Below are 21,248 nucleotides of genomic sequence, written 5' to 3'. Positions count from 1 at the left end.
GCAAGAGGGCTTGAGCTCCCTCTTGCCCCGATCGTGTCGGGGGTGCCGCGGTTGGCTGGGGCAAGAGGGCTTGAGCTCCCTCTTGCCCCGATCGTGTGGGGGGTGCCGCGGTTGGCTGGGGCAAGAGGGCTTGAGCTCCCTCTTGCCCCGATCGTGTCAGGGGTGCCACGGTTGGCTGGGGCAAGAGGGCTTGAGCTCCCTCTTGCCCCGATCGTGTCAGGGGTGCCGCGGTTGGCTGGGGCAAGAGGGCTTGAGCTCCCTCTTGCCCCGATCGTGTCGGGGAGTCGGGACCGCTAAGAGGAAGCAGCAGGACTTCTACATGATGGGGGGGTCAGGAGGCTGTGGGGGTGCGAGCGGTCCTTCAGGGTGGGGGTGCGGGTGCGGGTGGGAGTGCGTGCGAGCGGTCCTTCGGGGTGGGGGTGCGAGCGGTCCTGGGGGGGTGAAGGGGGAGAGGAGAGTCGGGCGGGCGAAAGGAGAGTCGGGGTGGCCAGAGGAGAGTCGGGGCGGGCGAAAGGAGAGTCAGGCGGCGACGGGAGAGTCAGGCAGCATGCGCGGTATACGGGTGTGCGCGGTATATAAAAATTTCTGTACATAAATGTGTGTTTTTTGCGCGCTATACCCGTGTGCGCGTTTTACACGGGTGCGCGTTATCTATGTGAAAATACGGTACTCACTTGAGGAAAGAAGAGAACGGGGAGATATGATTGAAACATATAAGTACATCACGGGACGCATCAAGTCAGAAGATGATATCTTCTGGCTCATGGGACCCTCGACCACCAGAGGGCATCCGCTGAAAATCAGGGGAGGGAAGTTTCATGGCGACTCCAGGAAGTACTTCTTCACCGAAAGAGTAGTGGATCATTGGAACAGACTCCCACTCCAGGTGATAAAGGCCAGCAGCGTGACGGATTTTAAGAGAAAATGGGATACTCACGTGGGATCTTTAAGGGAGTAAATTCAGGGGGGGGATACTTGAAATGGGCAGACTTGGTGGGCTATAGCCCTTTTCTGCTGCTTTTTTCTATGTTTCTAATGTACTCCAAGTAAAGAATGACACAGTGACCTGTTACCACGGCTAGCTGCAGGTAACCGCAATAAACCCAAGGAACAGGTAAAATTTATATCTGCTTACTGCTGGGGATGGGGGGGAACAAAGCTTTTTGTTGCTCCATGGAGCAGTAAACAGCTTTGGTTCTGCAAGGAAGTCCACCCACCACAGCTCCCCAATATCCCACCATCCTCCCCCCCCTTGCTGGTCCGGCAGCTCCAGGCCCTCCCTCGCTTATGGGTCCGGCAGCTCCAGCGACCCCTCCCCTCGTTCGTTGCTCCAGCAGCTCCATCCCACATCCCTTCGCTTGCAGGTCCAGCAGCTCCAGTCCACCACTTCACTTGCGGGTCCAGCAGCTCCAACCAGCTTCCCTCTCTCCCTGCCGCTAGCTCACACCTTGCAGAGGTATCTGATCTCTACCCAGGCTTGCTCGCTGGTGCTCATGGCCTTCCCTCTGCCGGGCTCCTCCTTATGACACAACTTCCTTTTTATGCAAAGACAGAAAGTTGCGTAATAAGGAGGCACCTGGCAGAGGGAATGCCGCGAGCATCGGCATTGAGCAAGCCTGTGTAGAGATTGTTTCACTCTGCAAGGTGTGTGCCAGTGGCAGGAAGGTTAGGGAAGTCGGCTGGAGCCGCCAGACCTGCGCATGAGTGAGGGAGCTGGAGCCAGAGCCGTCGGCCCTGATCAAGAGAGGGAGTAATGCAAAGCAAAGTAGATGAAGGAATTGGCCCAGGAGGGGGGGTTGGGGGCTGGACAAAAGGGCACAGGAGGAGGGCTGGACAAAAGGGCATAGGAGGGGGGCTGAAGCTGAAGGTAAGGGAGTGAGAAGTATTTGACCTTCATCCAAGGCTAGGCAAATGCTGGGTTGCATCCGAAGAAGTTTTGTCAGCCGAAAGCCCGAAGTTGTAATGCCATTGTACAGGTTCATGGTGAGACCTCATCTGGAATATTGTGTTCAATTTTGGAGGCCACATTATCAAAAGGATGTGCTGAGAGTGGAGTCGGTTCATGGAAGGGCCACCAAGATGGTCTCAGGACTCAAGGATCTCCCGTATGAAGAACGTCTAGGTAAGTTGCAGCTATACTCTCGAGGAACGCAGAGAGAGGGGAGACATGATAGAGACGTTCAAATATGTTACTGGCCGTATTGAGGTAGAAGAAGATATCTTTTTCCTTACAGGACCTACGGCAACAAGAGGGCATCCGTTGAAAATCAGGGGTGGGAGATTTCATAGCGACACTAGGAAGTATTTCTTCACCGAAAGGGTGGTTGATCGTTGGAATGATCTTCCACTTCAGGTAATTGAGGCAAGCAACGTGCTCGATTTTAAGAAAAAATGTGATAAGCATGTGAGTTCACTTCGAGGAAGTGCTTGGGGGGGAGGGTCCTTAGAGTGGGCAGACTTGTTGGGTCTGTGGCCCTTTTCTGCTGTCATGTTCTTTATTTCTATGACGTAGAGTAGTGATGATAAATAGAGGGAGATGGACACAGGAGAGATGCTAGACAAGGAAGTATAGGGGATAAAGAAAAGGGAAAGATAGGTACACAAAGATGGATGGTGAACACAAAGAAGAAATGTCAAATGAGCAGGACACCCTGGTGAATGCATTAAGAGATGACAAAAGGAAACAGAAACCAAAGCCTGGGACCAACATTGTCTAAAAAATAAAATGAACAGACAACTAAAGGTAGAAAAATAATTTTATTTTCTATTTTGTGATTAGAATACAAGAGAACTGAAATGTTTATCCTGCTGGTGCTGGTGTTAGACATGAGTAGGGCCCAGGGCAGAAATTTGAGAGGGGACCCAAAAGCCCACCACTAGCCCATACCATCTTCAGCTTCCAATAGGCTTAGGGCTTTCTCTAGCCAGGGGGGCAGTTGCTCTAATTGCACTCCTTGGCCTAACACCATCTCTGGTATGTGTGATATTTATATTTTGCACAGTATAGGAGGAAATGAATCTTTTTCTTTGGTGTTGTATTATATGGAATGTGTGGCTTATTGAGATTTTTGGTTTAAATTTATCATTTTTGGTCAGTTATTATATATTTGGCATTTGTGTTCTGTATGTGTGACCTAGGTATTCTTTTTGGATGAATTTTCTATGCAGCATTCAGTTTTCCTGATAGTGGAAGGGAGATTGTGAAGGAATCCTTTTTCTGTATTTGTGATTTATAAAATGACAGTTGTACTGCATAGTCTTCCTTTTTATACTTTAATAAAATGATTTCAATATAAAAAAGCTATTCAAGACTTGGTGTGGATGGGATCAGACAAGAGTCCACAGAGATAGGATGGGGACAGAGTTCGTGGGAATGGGTACAAATTTTCCCCACGTCATTCTCTTACTTCAAGGACAGCAGGTCAATTATTCTCACATACCCTCCTTCCTGCCCTTAGAATTGTATTTGTTATAGCTATATTATAATACTGTTGGTCCTGTGCTTGCGAGTTGGGCAGAAAGCACCTGCACATGTGTGGTGGGAGAACTACCTGAGCTTTTAAAGAAATATTATATTTGGCAGTATTTCCACACCAGGCTTCATGGATGATGACACCCACATGTGAGAATAATTGGCCTGTTGTCCTCTAAGAACACCTGCTACAGGTTCTTCGCTTTATCCACACTTTATAAAATTCAGTCCAAAACTTAAGCCACACTCATAAAGTCACTTCTTTTGATTAAATATGAATAAATAAATAAGTAGTTGATCTTCCAATAACATTTCAATGCAACTTCATTTGTCTTAGATGTACTCATAGTCAGAAATCATTTCAATAACTTAGTATATAATGACCTTAGCGGCTACACTCAAACTGTCTTTTTCATGTTTAGTTTGAGTAAATGTAGCAAGCCGCCTCATTGGTCATAATTATTTCATTGCTATGAAAAACTATAGCAGACTTATCTTAGGCAGTAGGGAGGGACTCCGACGTGAATTCGCATTTCGTTATTAGCTGTATCAAGGATAGCTGCTGAGGTCATTATATACTGAGATATTGAAATGATTTCTGACCGAGTACAACTAAGACAAATGAAGTTGCATTGAAATGTTATTGGAAGATCAACTACTTATTTATTTATTCATATTTAATCGAAAGAAGTGACTTTATGAGTGTGGCTTAAGTTTTGGACTGATTTGCTGATATTACTTCACTCCTAAAATTGTTATTTAATATTGGCCTTTAAGTGTGTGACACTTTATAAAATTACCACATTTGATACAATGGAAGAAACATTTTGACTTTTTGTAGATAGCACAGTTAACTGTTTGCAGTGCTCAAATGCTGAGTTTTTGATAGCTACTTGGTTTAGTATTTCTTATGCTTTCCTGTTTTAAGTACATAAAATTAACACTTAAAATGTTTACAGGTATTTATAGACTTTCAAACCAGTATTAAGTTTAGGACTATGTAGAGCACAAAATGGACAGCAGTTTAGAAAAAAAACTGGAAACAGTGTCTTATTGTGAAGCTAATTAATATTCCTTTCATTGTGTGTTAGTGGACCAGCTGTCAAATTCTGTGATATAGCTGGACAGGATCTGGCAAAGCAAACACTGCAAGAAATTGTTATTCTTCCTTCCCTTCGACCTGAGGTACTGTTAACAAAAGTGGTGTTTTATTTTTACTCTTTTAAAATGTTTCAGTTATTATTATGGAAATACACAAAAAGTCTTAAATTAGAAAAGATAAAATTGCAGGCATGTTTATTTTAGTAGCTTTGCACTGTATGCTAGGTTTCTTTGTCACTTGATTAGTCACTGAAGTACTGCTCAGCCTATGCAGAGGTTCTCCTAAATAGTGCAGGTTTTTGATAGAGGTGCATCCTGTTTTGTCAAATGAAGCTACTGTAATTAGGCTATGTAAATGAGAGAATATTGTTAAGAAAATCTCATAAAATCAGAGCTATTCCTCTGTCTGAATTCTCAGTTGGCATGAGTTTGAAAAATAACAGTCACTGTTGAATGCGATTGTTAGCAATTCTGTTGAGTAGGTAATATTGATTCTCGGAGGACAAGTAGGCATAATTTTCTTACATGTGGGTGATGTCATCCATAGAACCTGATACGGACACTACCAAGTTAACTGTCACTTTAAATGTTTAGGCAGTGCCCATATTATGCTCGTGCAGGTGCCTTCCTGCCTGATGTTAGCATATGTGGGACTATCAGTTCTATGTTTTCTATGGAGCTGAGAATCTGTGTGTTCAATTTTTCTTCAGTGTGTCAAACTTTTAAGGGTTGGGGGATTTTTGGTTTGTTTGTTTTTTTGTGCCTTCCCAAGATTATTTTCTTTTCTTTGTGATTTTTCATTTTTATTGTTCAAGGCCTTTTTTCTCCTGGGGAGCATCAACATTTTTTGGTATACTTTTCACTCAAGCTCCTCAGGCTATCGAGCCCTTTCACTTTGCCTTGGCTGTTTTTCTCTCCCATGTCAGAGAGGATACAACAATGTTACTTACTGTAACAGGTATTATTCAAGGACAGCAGACAGATATTCTCACATGTGGGTGATGTCATCAAGGGAACCCGGCACAGACTGTCTAAAGTGAATTGTCACTTTAAGAAATTAAAAGAATACATGTACCACACATGTGCGGGTGCCTTCCTGTCCACTGCCAGCTCGCAGGACCATCAGTTAAGTAACAAAGCTAAGAAGCCAAGAAGGGGCGGTGGATGGGCTGTGAGAATATCTGCCTGCTGTCCTTGGATAACATCTGTTACAGGTAAGTAACTGTGCTTTATCCCAGGATAAGTAGGCAGCTTATTCTCTGAAGAGGTGTTGAGTGAAGATCTGCTAAGGGGAAGAAAAACGTCATTGGAATATCTTACCTGCTAGCATTCAAACTTGGGAAAAGGTAAAACTTGGGCTTCAGTAGGTTATTTACTTTTACTTTTAGTTCAGTAGGTTATTTAGTTTAGTTCAGTAGGTTATTTACTTTTACTTTTAGTTCAGTAGGTTATTTAGTTTAGTTCAGTAGGTTATTTAGTTATAGTTCAGTTATTTAGTTTAGTTCAGTAGGTTATTTACTTTTACTTTTTAGTTTAGTATTCTGCTGTTACAACAAAGTCAGTTTAGACAATAGTATAGCCGTTAGAGTCTCTGTTAGAGTTTTTATATAAAAAGTGTTTTAGTCTACATTAGTATTTTAGGAGCATAAAATAAGATCAGATTAGGGCACAGATAGCAGTTGAGGAGAGTCTTTCTTTAATGTTTAAAATTAAACTAGAAAAAAAGTAGCCCTATAGAACATATTTTTTGCACAGGTCTTTCTGTTAGGCAGTTAGAAACTGCTCTCTTGTTTAATTATCTTTCAGTGAGATGGACTATGTGAAACTGGACTAAGCTAAGTATTAAACTTTCATTTTTGAGTTTTGGGTGGGGCTAGACTGTTTTGTTTGTGTGTAGTGACCGACTATCTAGAGCAGTGTATCGCAAACTGTATGCCATGGCACATTAGTGTGCCTCCTGAAATTTCAAGTGTGCCACGGCACACTGGGGAGGAGGAAAGGCACTGGCACTGGCTGACTGCCTACAGAATGTGCATCTCACGGTTAACTGTTTAGGTCCACAGGGAAACAGTGATCATAACGTGATCAAATTTGAGCTGATACCGGGAGTAATGTCGCAAAAGAAATCTACTTTAGAGGCGTTTAATTTTCGAAAGGACGACTATGATAAAATGTGGAAAATGGTTAAAAGAAGGTATAAGAATCAATTGCAAAGGTTAGGACTGTAAACCCAGGCATGGATGTTATTTAAAAATACCATCGTGGAAGCCCAGACCAGATGTATTACACATATCAGCAAAGGTAGAAAGAAGAGGAAATGAGAGCCGGTGTGGTTAAAAGGTGAAGTGAAAGAGGCTATTAGAGCCAAAAAAAATCCTTTAAAGAATGGAAAAAGGATCCGAATGAAGAAAATAAGAAAAAACACAAGCACTGGCAAGTTAGATGCAAAGCATTGATAGACAGCTAATAAAGAATATGAAGAAAAACTTGCAAAAGAGGCAAAGACTCATAACAATTTTTTTAGGTACATCAGAAGCAGAAAACCTGTGAAGCCTGTGGGCCCATTGGATGATCAAGGAGCAAAAGGGGCGCTCAAGGAGGATAAGGCCATAGGGGAAAGACTGAATGAATTCTTTGCTTCGGTCTTTACGGAAGAAGATATGAGATCTACCTGAACCGGAAATGGTTTTCAAGGGTGAGGATGCAGAGGAACTGAAAGAAATCTCTGTGAATCTGGAAGATGTACTAAGCCAAGTTGACAAGTTAAAAAGTGATAAATCGCCAGGACCAGATGGTATACATCCCAGGGTACAAAAAGACCTCAAACAAGAAATTGCTGACCTACTGTTGGTGATCTGTAAACTGTCGCTAAAATCGTCTGTAGTACCGGAAGATTAGAGGATGGCCAATGTTATGCCAATTTTTTTAAAAGGCTCCAGGAAATTATAGACCAGTAAGCCTTACTTCAGTGCTAGGCAAAATAATAGAAACAATTATAAAAAATAAAATTCTGGAACACGTAGACAAACATGATTTAATGAGACGGAGTCAGCATGGGTTCAGCCAAGGGAGATCTTGCCTCACAAATTTGCTTGAGTTCTTTGAAGGTGTAAATAAACATGTGGATAAAGGTGAGCCGGTTAATAGTGTATCTAAATTTTCAGAAAGCTTTTTATAAAGTTCCTCACGATAGGCTCCTAAGAAAATTGAAGTGTCATGTGATAGGTGATAAAGTTCAGTTGTGGATTAGGAATTGGTTATTGGATAGAAAACAGAGGATAGGGTTAAATGGTCATTTTTCTCAATGGAGGAGATTAAACAGTGGAGTGCCGCAGGGGTCTGTACTAGGACCGGTGCTATTTAACTTATTTATAAATGATCTGGAAATTGGAACAAGTGAGGTGATTAAATTTGCAGATGACACTAAACTGTTCAAAGTTGTTAAGACGCATGCAGATTGTGAAAAATTGCAGGCGGACTTTAGGAAATTGGAAGACTGGTTGTCCAAATGGCAGATGAAATTTAATGTGGACAAATGCAAAGTGATGCGCATTGGGAAGAATAACCTGAATCACAGTTACCGGATGCTAGTGTCCACCTTGGGGATTAGCGCCCAGGAAAAGGATCTGGGTATCATCGAAGACAATACAATGAAACCTTCCGTACAATGTGCAACAGCGGCTAAGAAAGTAAACAGGATGCTGAGAATTATTAAAAAAGGGATGGTTAACAAGACTAAGAATGTTATAATGCCCCTGTATCGCTCCATGGAGTGACCTCATCTGGAGTATTGCGTTCAATTCTGGTCTCCTTATCTCAAGAAAGATATAGTGGCGATAGAAAAAGTTCAAAGAAGAGCGACTAAGATGATAAAGGGGATGGAACTCCTCATATGAGGAAAGACTAAAACGATTAGGACTCTTCAGCTTGAAAAAGAGACGGCTGAGGGAAGATATGATTGAAGTCTACAAAATCCTGTACAAGTGGATCGATTTTTCACTCCATCAAAAATTACAAAGTCTAGGGGACACTAAATGAAGTTACAGGGAAATACTTTTAAAACCAATAGGAGAACATTTTTTTTTCACTCAGAGAATAGTTAAGCTCTGGAACGCATTGCCAGAGGATGTGATAAGAGCGGATAGCATAGCTGGTTAAGAAAGGTTTGGACATTTTCCTGGAGGAAAAGTCTAGTCTGTTATTGAGAAAGACATGGGGGAAGCCACTGCTTGCCCTGGATCGGTAGCATGAAATATGGCTACTCTTTGGATTTTGGCCAGGTACTAGTGACCTGGATTGGCCACTGTGAGAACAGGCTACTGGGCTTGATGGACCATTGGTCTGACTCAGTAAGGCTATTGTTCTTACAGCAGGCTCTTTCTACTGTTAATGTGAAAGTGCATGCCTTATAATCAGAAAGAGACTACACAAATTTAACTTCCATGGGAGGTGTTCAAGGAGGAAACCTTTGCTCTCTCAGAGAAGCAAGGCCAGACTGAAGTTTGCCAGAGAAAACTTCTGGAATAGTTTTCTATGGAGAGATGTGTCTTAAAATTGAATTATTTGGACACCGGAAAAGAGGACATGTTTTTTATATACCAAATACAGCATTCCAGGAAAAGAACCTCATAGCAACTGTGAAGCATAGAGGTGGAATTGTCATGGATTGGGAATACTGTGCTGCAGCAGGACCTGGCCAGCTCACCATCAAAGAATCTACCATGAATTCTACCGTGTATCAGAGAGTGCTTGAGGAACATGAGACCATCTGTAAGAAAATTAAAGCTGTAGTGGAGCTGGACCCTGCAACACGACGATGACACAAAACATACCAGTAAATCCACCAAGGACTGGCTGAAAACTAAGAAATGGAGAGTCCTGGAGTGGCCAAGTCAAAGCCCTAATCTTAATCCCATTGAGATGCTGTGGGGTGATTTGACATTATATATTATAATGTAAGTTTTTATTTTGAAGTTAAAGTCAGTCGGTACATTTTTACTGATTCCTGCTCTACCCAAAATTGCTTCAGACTACGACTCCATAGCCCTGAAAGAATTAACGCCTCTTACTTTTAGGGCCATGTGCTGAATTACTTCTGAATGGTGGGGTCATCCATTCATTTTATGTATTTAAGTCCCATGTTGTGTTTGATAGTTCCTGTGGTAAGCTTGACAAAAGGAAAGGACTGTTGGGAAGGTCTTGTAGGAGATGACAAGCTGAATCATTTGTGCAGAGGTGAATTCTTTCTCTGCTCTTGCAGTTGATAATATAATTGTGAACTGTAGGAAAAGTTCAAGCTTCTTCAGGAGTGAGGATTGGTGTGTTGCAAATCAAGGTGCTCTCATAGTATAGTATAATGTCAATTGTGACAGGTACAACAAACATGAACTGGAGGTTTATTTGACAAAGACGATAATTTTGTGTTTTGTCGTACATGATAAACCATTGTTTTGTATGATTGTATTTCTTGGAATAATAAGTGGCAGTTTTTTGTATATTCTGAGACAGTCAACACAGCCACTTTAAGAGGCAATATTTGCCACTGGTACTTCACCCTACTCATCTTTGATTCTTGTGTGTCTTCCAGATTAAGTAGACCAAAACCTTTTATCTGCATGTATAAATTAGTTTTCCACTAGCAAATATAAATGTAGTTGCGTGTTCTTTTTTTTCTGTTGTACAATAGTGGTAGATAGTCTACCTAGTAGAGGTGGTGGAGACAAAGACTGTGTCTGAATTCAGGAAAGTGTAGGACAGGCATATGGGATCTCTTAGGGAGAGGAGGAAATAATGGATGCTACAGAAAGGAAAAGTGGATGGGCCATTTGGCCTTTATCTGCCATTATGTTTCTATGAGTCTTGCTTCCCATTTACTTGTTCTTGGAAAGGCATTCTCATCAGAAAGAAGAATCCTTCTTTATTCCTGTTTAAATGTCTTTTCATCTTATTTGGTGTTAAGTATTATATGTATACATTTTAAATTCTATAGGTACAGGAAATCTTTGCTATAACTGAGCAATTATTTTAGTTGTTCACAGGACTTAGAGCTCCTGCACGAGGATTGCTGCTGTTTGGACCTCCAGGAAATGGGAAGACCATGCTGGTGAGCAGTTTGTTTGTTTTTTTACTATATCTCAGAATTGATAACTATAGTCAGAATTGATAACTATAAACTATACAAGTGGGTGAAATCATCCAAGAGCAGCAACATAGAGCATTCCCTAGATAGCTCTGCAAAAGCTTTGAAAGTTTTTCACAGACATACATGAGACTTCATGGGGTTCCCTCATTCTTTTTTTAAATGCACAAACTTCAAGCACAATTATTTATGCTACTTTTATTATGTGTTAGCGCATTTTCAAGCTTCATAAGTCATTCTGCTTATTCCTTCACTTCCAATAATCTCTTTAGTGGATTTTTGTGTGTCAAATAAGTTAATTTTTCTTTTTCAGTGCAGGTGCTTGGTCTCAAATTTCCTTTTCAATGGAGATAGCTTCTGGCATTCTTCCTTTTCTCCTAGTGTAAACCAATGGGTTATGTACTCCTTCCAGCAGATGGAGAAGCTGAACATTTTGTTTTATATTGCTACTATATGAACTGGTGCAGCTTGGAACTTTTCAGTATTCCTCTACCTCCAGCAGATGGTGTTGAATGGACTGGTGCAGCAGGAGGTCTGGTATTCTTGACTCCCCAGAATGCAGTCCATGACGTGCATATACCGTGAGGTTGAGTCCCTTACCCAGTGTTAGCTTCTAGAGTTCAGTCCTCAGACCTCACCCAAGTTGAGCCCAGTGGGGTCTGACTCTGTAGCCCCAAGCCTTAGCCCATTAGCAGTTGCTTGGTAGTTTGCTGGCAGAGGTCCATGCAGGGCCTCTCTCAGTGGAGTGAGTCTTACTCACTTTTTTTTTTCTTTTGACACCTTCCTTCTCCCACACTGGTGCACTCTACAAGAGGGGGGTTGGGGGAATTATACTGCATGCAGCTTTAGTTACAGGCTGATGTTGAAAATTAAAAAAAAGAATGGACAGTTCTTTGTATTGGTTGGGCTGAGATGAGCAGTGCAGGCTCACAGTCTCCTGGCACGATGAATGAGAAGAACAGCATATGTCTAGGGAGAGAGTTGTTAACTGTATTGGCCTGCTGAGTGATCATATACTGGGAGGGAGATGCTGCAGAGCTTACAGGAACTGGTAGGCAAGTAATCCTGCTAGCTCCAACTGCCTTATATGTGATAGATTCTTCTTCCTCAGTTGGGCCCAGGGAGATTCTGGAACCAGCACAATTATTTTTGGATCTCCCTTTCATTCTTGTGGCACTGACTCAACTTTTTTAGGTATGGCAGCCATTTTACCACTAGCCTTGCAAAGTTTAGCACAGCCAGAGAGGGTCTTGAGGCTGTAAATAGGGGACATTGGATGGGACCCACCCTTCCCACATTTAGAGAGTGCAGCATTGAGGGACTTCAAGGGGACACCTGGTGGAGCTAGAGGCTGAATTCTTTCAGGCCATTGCTGATTGTATAAGGTAGGCCCAAGCTGAGGGTCAAGCTTCTGTCCCAGGGGTGGTCCCTCCTCCTTAGAGGTGCTACCTGATCCCACAGCTGCAAACATAAGAATTGCTGTACTGGGACAGACTGAAGGTCCATCAAGCCCAGTATACTGTTTCCAACAGTGGACAACCCAGCTCCCAAATACCTAGCTAGATCCCAAGTAGTAAAATAAATTTTATGCTGCTTATCCTAGGAATAAGCAGTGGATTTCCCCAAGCCATCTCAATAGTGGCTTATGGACTTCTCTTAAGAAATTCTCAAACCTTTTTTAAACCCCTAAGCTAACTGATTTCACCACATTCTTCAGCAACAAATTCTCCTAGTCCTAGGAAAGAGTGAACAAGTGATTCACATCTACTCTTTCCATGCCAAAGCTCCCCAGCTCCCACATGGTATGCATCCTCATCAAGGTCATCCATTTCAAGACAAATCTGCTGCACCGATGGCATCAGTACTGGTGCATATTTCCTTGTATTGCAGGTCTCAATGGCATTGAGTTTCTTGATGCAGACTGAACATCGACAGACGCTCCCCAGCATCACAGGTTGTTTCTCCCTCATGGTATGCATCCTCATCGAGTTCAACAACTTCAAGACAACTTGCTGCACCAATGGTACCAGCTGTTGAGCCATAAGTACCGGTGCATTCTTTTAAGGATTCACAGGTCTCAACGGCAGTGGGTCCTTTGCAGACTGAACAGCGACATCATCGTTCTTCACCTTTACAAGTTGTTTCTCCTTCATGCAGTGCACTCACAGAGGCACCATTTCTGAGACAACCTGCTGCACCGAGGGTACCACCTGTTGAACCATCGGTACCAGTGTATGTCTTCCGGGAGTTTTTCTTGAGGAAGCTCAGTATATTTGCTTAATTTGCACAAAATGCCGCTGCTAGCATCGACTCCCTTGGTACCACCCCACTTAAGTATAAGTGCTATGAGATTTCAAGGTACTAATGTCGGCATCATGCTACTTCTCTTGGATCTTCTCTGAGGTAGACATTCTCCTTCGAAAACTCGATCCACTGCTTCGAAGCGTTGATGCTCTTTTTCAACAAGGCATTCCAAGCCGAGGTATCATCCTTTCTCATCACGTCGATCTTATGCATCTGACTGAACAAGAGATACTCACTGATCCTCATCGTCTTCATCAGATCTGTACCAAGGACATTGTAAGATTTTTTTGAAGACACGAACTTCTCTATAATTCAAATTTCCAATTGGACTCAGAGGGTGCACTAACTTTATATAAGCCTGAGTCTTACGGCATTCCTTTCAGGAGAAGATCTTCTTCAGTGGATCTTTCCTTTCTTGGAAATATAGGCAGTATATTCCTTCAGAGCACCTTCTAAAATACAGTGGAAACCTCAGTTTGCGAGTAACACGGTTTGCAAGTGTTTTGCAAGATGAGCAAACTTTTGTCTCGCAAACCGAGCACTGCCCTGATAAACGAGACTTACAGCTGCAGGAAGCGTTGCTTCAGGTGGATTCCTCTTCCATCCGCCGGCCAGCCTTCCACACCGGGTGCCTTCTGCATGTTGGAGAGCCTCTATTTGAGCCTACGCAGCTGAGTGCTGTCCCACCTGCACGTTGCGTATGATCATGCACAACATCAATGATCTAGACCTTCTACAATGTCAGGGACTATGAGATGCCTAGTATGGCTAACAGTCTCTTGTATCATTGTAGTGACCACGCGCAACTTATCACGACATGAAAGGAATTGAAATGCTTTGAATAGTACAAAGTCTATTCATATCAGGGGCGATTTACTTCTACATCTTGGCTGCTGCTGTAAAAGCTTAAAATGTGGGTGTGGGACCCACCCTTTACGGTATTCTACCATGATAAGGTAGTCCAAAAGTGGTCACAGAATTTAATTTCAATCAATTGATTGTGCTTTTAGTTTTCTTTCCAAAACTGGGGCAACAGCTCTTCATACCTTGGTCTGCAAACGAACATTGGCTTATTACTTACAACAGACTCAGTCTCGTAGAACAGCTCCTCAACTGTTCATCTCCCTTTGATCCTAACAGATCAAGTTTCAAGTTTATTGGTAAATTTGATAAATCGCCTATTAGAATCACTAAGCGATGTACAAATTGGGCTGTCCTGTATCCAAAAGAACTATTTTCACATGACTGGCGGCCTGTATTTCATTTTACTATGCTCAGGCTGGGCTGCAGCACGGGGATCATGTAACAGCACATAAGGCCTGAGCTATGGCAGCTTTAGTTGCACTATTGCATTCTACTCCCATTGATGGAATCTGCAAAGCAGCTACTTGGTCCTCAGTTCTCACATTCACCTCTCATTACTGTCTGGAATCCTATTCCAGACCAGATGGTCACTTTGGCCAAGCAGTATTATAAAATGTATTCTCTTAATGGTCAACTCTCCCTCCATTCCATTGCAGTAAGCTAGGGAGTCTTGTATGTGAGATTATGCTGCCTGCTTGTCCTAGGATCTCGTTAAGGACATAGACTTGAAGTAGTTTAGTTGTATGTGGTTTATGCCAAAGACCTATGAGAAGAGACTTGAAGACCTGATTAGGTATACCCTAGAGCAGAGTTTTCTGACCACCAGTCTGTGGACCAGCAGCCATCTGGTCAGCTAGAAAAATATGAGTTGCAGACCCTGACCTATTGAGATCCTTATTTGTCTTTCAGGGATGACCGTTTTGCTTCTGCCTTTAGTATAGCAAGGAGCCTTTGATTTTGCTTGGAAACTCCTTAGATTGGATGTTTTCAGAGTTTTGTTGTGCTTTCTGAAAGCCTGATAGGCTGTCTTGTTTCAGGAGCAAAGGAGAGGTGGTTTCTTTTTTTAAATTTTATTATTTATGAAGATTTAAATATAAAGACCAAGTAAACATTTACTTGTACAGAAACATTAGTAAATCATATAAACAACCAGTCATAACACTAGTCAACAAGCATTTTGCTACTGGAGTTCTGTCACCTGTACCATAACAAGGACGACATGCTGACTCTAAATCTGAAAACAGTTTTCATCTATCACATCCTGTTTTTAAGTTGTGTTTCAGTTTGTGTTTATATCATTTTCGTCAATAACGCTAACGTGAAGTGTCGGTATTTTTACTGTTTCTGTAGCATAATATTGCATTTTAGAATAACTCATCAACATATACCAGTAAAATAATTTTTTTTCTTGTTTTAAGTTTTTTTATTCATTTTTCATATAACAAGTGTATCACATAAATTTATACAATTTCATTGAGTACACACTTGATATTCCTTCATGCATCACTGTAAATACAACTTATCATTATATAATCCTTTATAATTTTTTAAAAAATTATTTATTTTATTTCACATTGAAGAACAAAAGTTTTGAAAAAGGAAATATAATTTATATTACAAAGAAATAATATAAAAAGGAAAACAAAATAAGGGAGTAATTTGAAAGTTTATACTAAAAAGTGATTGTGCTGCTTTTTCTACCTGTGAATTTTTATATTTTGTTTGTTTTTGTCTAAGAAATTAAGGCCATATGATCTTTATCTGCCTTCAATTTTTCTATGTTTCTATAACCTCTAGAAGCATGTTTGCTGCTGGTCTTTTTTGTTGTTGTAAGACAGCCTTTGTTCCGTGGACAAATAATCTAGTGTAGTGTTTTTCAACCTTTTTTCACCCGTGGACCGGCAGAAATAAAAGAATTATTTTGTGGACCGGCAAACTACTAGGATTAAAATTTAAAAACCCCATTTCCGCCCCATCTCCGTGAGCTCGGTCACCTCAGTAACTATAGAAAAATAGACAAATATAGTGCAAAATATAAACAGCAGATATAAATTCTCAAAACTGACACGTTTTGATCACTAAATTGAAAATAAAATCATTTTTCCTACCTTTGCTGTCTGGTGATTTCATGAGTCTCTGGTTGCGTTTCCTTCTGTCTGTGTATCCTTTCTTTCATTTCTGCACTCAGGCCCAAAAATTGTCCCTTTCTATTCCCTCCCTCTTTCCTTCCTATGTCCTTAGTGCCCCCAGTGCCTCCTTCCCATGTCTTTAGTGCCCCCGGTGCCTCCTTCCCATGTCTTTAGTGCCCCCAGTGCTTCCTTCCCATGTCTTTAGTGCCCCCAGTGCCTCCTTCCTATGTCCCTCTCACTGCCTTCCACACTTTGTCCCACCTCCACCCCCGAAGCCAGCCTGCCTGCCTGTCTACCTCTCTCCCTCCCTCCCTGGCCAAAGCCAGCCTGCTTGCCTGCCTACCACCTTCCCTCCCTGCCCCGCAAAAAAAAAAAAGCCTCCCTCCTTCCTTTTCCCTGTTCTTACCGCCCTGCCGCTGCTGCTAAAGCCGACAGGAAGTCTTCGTTCCGATGTCAATTCTGACGTCGGAGAGGACGTTCTGGGCTAGCCAGGCTACGATTGGCTGGCCCAGAACGTCCTCTCCGATGTCAGAATTGACGTCAGAAAGAAGACTTCCTGTTGGCTTTAGCAGTAGCGGCAGGGCAGTAAGAGAAGGGGACCCGGGGAAAGGAAGTAGAGGTCTGCACAGGAACGGGGATTGCGGGAATCCCGTGGGGGTCCCGCAGAATCCCCCCTAACCCACAGGACTCCCATGGGAACCCCCCTCTGGCCCACGGGACTCCCACACGGACCCCCCTCTAGCCAATGGGACTCCCATGGGGATGGAAGGCTTTGGAAGCAGGGTTCGTCCATATAATATAATGGACATGTCAGCCTTAGTAAAAGAGGGGGTTTATAAGTTAATTACCTGAACAGAAAACAAAAAAAGGGTTCCACCAAAGAGATTCCAGAAGGAAAACAGCAGCGCAAACACAAAAGAAACTGTGGAATTGATGATCCTGTCAGAAGTAATTGCTGCTTTTTATGGGGACGGGCGGGGATGGAGGTAATTCCTTGCGGGAACGGATGGGGATGGAGAGGATCCTGGCGGGGATGGGTGGGATTTCTGTCCCCGTGCAACTCTCTAAAAGGAAGGAGGGAGGGACAGGAAATGATCGCCTGTCCCGTTGTCCCCGAGCACAGCTTTGGGATAACGGGACAGGAGGTCTGAAAACGGACCTATGGTCATTTTAATCTTGCTGGCCCTGCGCGGACCGGCAGAAATTTCCTGTGGACCGTCACCGGTCCGCGGACCAATGGTTGAAAAACAGCGATCTAGTGGTTTGAGCAGTGGGCTGCGAGCCAGAATTTGAATCCTACTACTGCTGCTTGTGATGTTGGGCAAACCACTTAATCATCCATTACTTTGAATATAAATTTAGATTATAAATACTTTGATAGAAATATTGCCTATTGTACCTGAATGTAATTTGACTACCACTGAAAATGCATGAGCAAAACTCCAAAGTCCCTTAATTAGCAAACAAAAAGTTCCTTTTAAAAAGCTGTGGTACTGAATCCTGGTGTGGAAATGTGACTTAACCCAAAGAAATTGAATGGACTATGTTGCATTTGCTGCGCAGGATTCGCTACAACAGCTTTGTAAAAAGGGCTCAAAGTTGTTTATTTCCAATGAATTAGCCATACATCCTGCTCCTCCTTGTAAAATTAGCTACTGTACTTTGCCATTTAAATAAAAATTTTCCCTATGTCTTAGAAAAAATTGCAACCTTCTGAGCAATGTCAGGATTTAAATTAAATCTAGTTAAATAAAGGTTAAACAGGATCAAATACACCCCTTATTGTGATTGTGACTGAGCATCAACTCTGCCCATATCTATGAAAACCCCAGAACTATCTAGGAAATGTTCTATGTCTGCCATCAAATGATCCACTTGTGGCTGATCATCCAAATATCCATGGCATACACATGTAACAGATAAGCAACCTTTTTGTGTGTGTTTTTCTAAATTAATATGCATAATGCTGAATTTTATTTTATTGCCACTAAAACTACATAGAAGAAAAATGTCATATATACAAAATGGAACTTACAATAGCAACGCAAAAAGGTTATATTAGTAAATTTCAGAAAGTCTGGGGACCATTAACAGATTTTTGTAATGAATGATTAACTTTTCCCATGATAAGATATTTGATTAGGGGGGAAAAGGGATGGGTTTTACTTGAATAGTTTTCACAGTAAGGATGATTTTATGTATTATTGAATAGGGAGGGAGGGGTGGGGGATTATTATATTTAATTAGAATGATATAAATTTTAGATTTCTTACATAATATTTAAAATATTATAGAATATTAATTTGTAATGAAATGTTAAACTTTATGCTTATATGAGAGTTAATCAAGTGTGTATCTAAGTTCATATGAGTTTAATTGCTACACTTGTTGTAACATAAAAAAATGAATAAAGAATTAAAAAAAAAAAAAAAATAGAAGTTGGAGAATTTGTAGCATGTGAATTGAAAGAAAGTATATTCATTTTTTGTTTTCCAGGCAAAAGCAGTTGCTGCAGAGTCCAATGCAACTTTCTTCAATATAAGTGCTGCTAGCTTAACTTCCAAATATGTAAGTAATTAGTTTGTTAATTGCTGCTGCTATCACTTGAATAGCAGCAACAGTTTCAAATTTAGTACTTCATTCGTTATTATCTTAACATATAAGAGCCAACTCAATAAGCAAATACAGGTTTCAGAAGTCACATATAACTATTTTTTAAGATATTTATGATGCTTATTCACTGGATATTTGCATTCATTTGGCCTATAAACCTAGTTAATTTGCTTATTATATTTATGACAATCTGAATAATTCTTGGCTAGACTTTAGGATGTTGTGTCTCATCCCTGATTTGTTTGACATCACAAGCAGGCTTTTTGAAAAAAACTACAATTTCATGACAACTTTGAACTTTTTTTTAGGGAGAGGAGGTGTCATATATAATATCTGTTTATATGATTTGCTATATCTGTGTGTTAATCATTCTGTCAGTCACAATCAAACATATTTTTATTCTCCTTTTTCAGGCCATTTAAGAATTGATTTTGTTCCGGAGGGGGAGGGGGGGTGTAATCTGTTCTCTGAGAACAAGCAAGCATTATGGTATATTCTCATATGTGGGTGACATTATCCACAGAACCCAGTACGGACAGTCAAAAGTATACTGTCTCTTTAAATTTTAAGAACCACCCATACTGAATGCATGCTAGTGCTTTCCCGTCTGACATCAGCTAGCGGGACCCACGGTTCTTCATTTTTCTTGGAGCCAAAAAGCTGTGTTCTCAGAGTTTTCAGTATGTCAAATGCTGGTATTTTGTGTGCCTTCCCTTTTGAGGGTTTCTTCTTGGTTTCCTAACATTTTATTGTTCCATTTTCCTCCACGACCTAATCAGATTCAAACATAATTGTTAGTTGTAGGATTAATTAACGCAAGATACAATCACAATAAACACCATATTCTTAAAACTGTAATCATCTAAAACTCCCTAGACCATCTTTGCATAATTGAAACCTGGTTAGAAGAAGATGATGAGGCTTATCTAGCTTTTGTCAGGCCCCCTGGCTATTCCTACAACTACAACCATCGCATTGGAAGGAAAGGCGGTGGCCTTGCAATTATCTCTAAATCCATTCTTGTCACTAGTTTAGAATGCTCCCCCGCAAGATCATCTATTGAATCTATTCAATTCAAAATCAACACAAACTGCTTATTCCTCCAGTTAGTCAAAACACAATTGCTCAGATGCAATCATTCTTATTCGACTTTTCAACTCTTGCTCAATTTCCAATAATCCTAGGAGATTTTAATATTCATTTCGATGATCAAGGTAATTCTATTACTAAAGAAATTCTAAACCATATCTCGGATATTAATATCTCCTGTTACAGTAGTAGGCAAACTCATTAGTCAAAAGAGCCACAACGGCTATGTCACCCCGCTCGCCCGCATGTAGTTGAAATCGATTTGTGGCAAAGTCTAGAGAATGACATGGGGAAAAAATTTGTCTCCATCCCCGTAAGCTCGGTCCCCATCCCCGCAAACCACCTGATCCCATCCACACAAGCCTCGAATAGTTTTATACTGAACTTATTATATTAAAGTATAAAAAGAAACAATATTCTGTACAATTGTCAATTTATAAATGAGCGTCTTCTCCCTACTCTCTCTTCCCCATTTCCCTTCAGTGTCCTCAGCCCACTTTCTCTCCACTTCCCTTCAGCGCACGCACATAAAAACAAGCAAGCAATTTTATATCATTTTCATTCTATTCATTCATAGAAATTAAAGTCTAAATAATGCCAGTCACATAACAAAACATGATTTTACAAAAATAATTCCCTGCACAGTCAAGCCTGCAAGGATTACTAGATATCTTTCAGCAGCTCCCCTCCCCTGTACCTTCGTGGCCAAGTCAAAATGATCTACCAACAATAAAATTTTAAAAAACACAAAGCACACTGTACGCAGAGAAAATGTTAATTATCATTTATATTCCACGGGTTTTCAAAGAGGTCAAGACAGATGACAATATACCCCTTCCCTTTTTACTAAACCGTGACAGCGGTTTTTAGCGCAGGGAGTTGCGCTGAATGCCCTGTGCTGCTCTCAATGCTCATAGGCTCCCTGCGCTAAAAAACGCTATTGCGGTTTAGTAAAAGGGGGCCATAGTGCAAAATATAGACAGCAGATATAAATTCTCAAAATGGACACATTTTGACCACTAAATTGAAAATAAAATCATTTTTCCTACTTTTGTTTGGTAATTTCATCAGTCTCTGGTTGCACTTTATTCTTCTGACTGTGCATCCAATATTTCTTCCCTTCTTGCAGCTTCCTGTATGCTTCCTCTCCTCCAGACCTCATTCCCTTCCCCAACTTTTTCTTTTTCATCCTGCCCCCTTCTTTCTTTCTCTCTCCATGCCCCCTTTGACAAGCAGCTCTTGATTGGTAAGACCCGACTTAGTGCAGGAAGATGTGTGGTGGCGCAAAGAAAGCAAATTGGATGTTGGGCATGATAAAGAAGGGAATCACGAGTAGATCGGAGTGGGTCATAATGCCGCTTTATAGAGCAATGGTCAGACCCCACTTGGAATACTGCATCCAACAGTGGTCTCCCAACCTAAAGAAAGATATAAAACTGCTGGAGAGGGTGCAGAGACAAGCAACAAAACTAGTAAATGGTATGGAGAAACTGGAATACAAGGATTGACTTAAGAGACTGGGATTGTTCTCCCTTGA

General features: G+C 41.3%; 1 protein-coding gene across 3 annotated transcripts in view; it reads left to right on the top strand.

Annotated features, from left to right (window-relative positions):
* Positions 1-21,248, top strand: part of SPAST (spastin) — a 232,165-nt gene that overhangs the window by 101,429 nt on the left and 109,488 nt on the right. For all 3 annotated transcript variants that reach the window (XM_033936524.1, XM_033936523.1, XM_033936525.1), the window contains 3 exons: positions 4,564-4,657; positions 10,602-10,676; positions 18,506-18,577. In XM_033936524.1, the coding sequence (XP_033792415.1) occupies positions 4,564-4,657; positions 10,602-10,676; positions 18,506-18,577 (241 nt within the window). The remainder of the gene's footprint in view (positions 1-4,563; positions 4,658-10,601; positions 10,677-18,505; positions 18,578-21,248) is intronic.

The sequence above is a fragment of the Geotrypetes seraphini genome, chromosome 3 (genome assembly GCF_902459505.1).
Source record: "Geotrypetes seraphini chromosome 3, aGeoSer1.1, whole genome shotgun sequence".
NCBI lineage: Eukaryota > Metazoa > Chordata > Amphibia > Gymnophiona > Dermophiidae > Geotrypetes > Geotrypetes seraphini.
The sequence above is the reverse complement of the archived record's forward strand: the minus strand, read 5'-3'. Positions and strand labels throughout refer to the sequence as shown.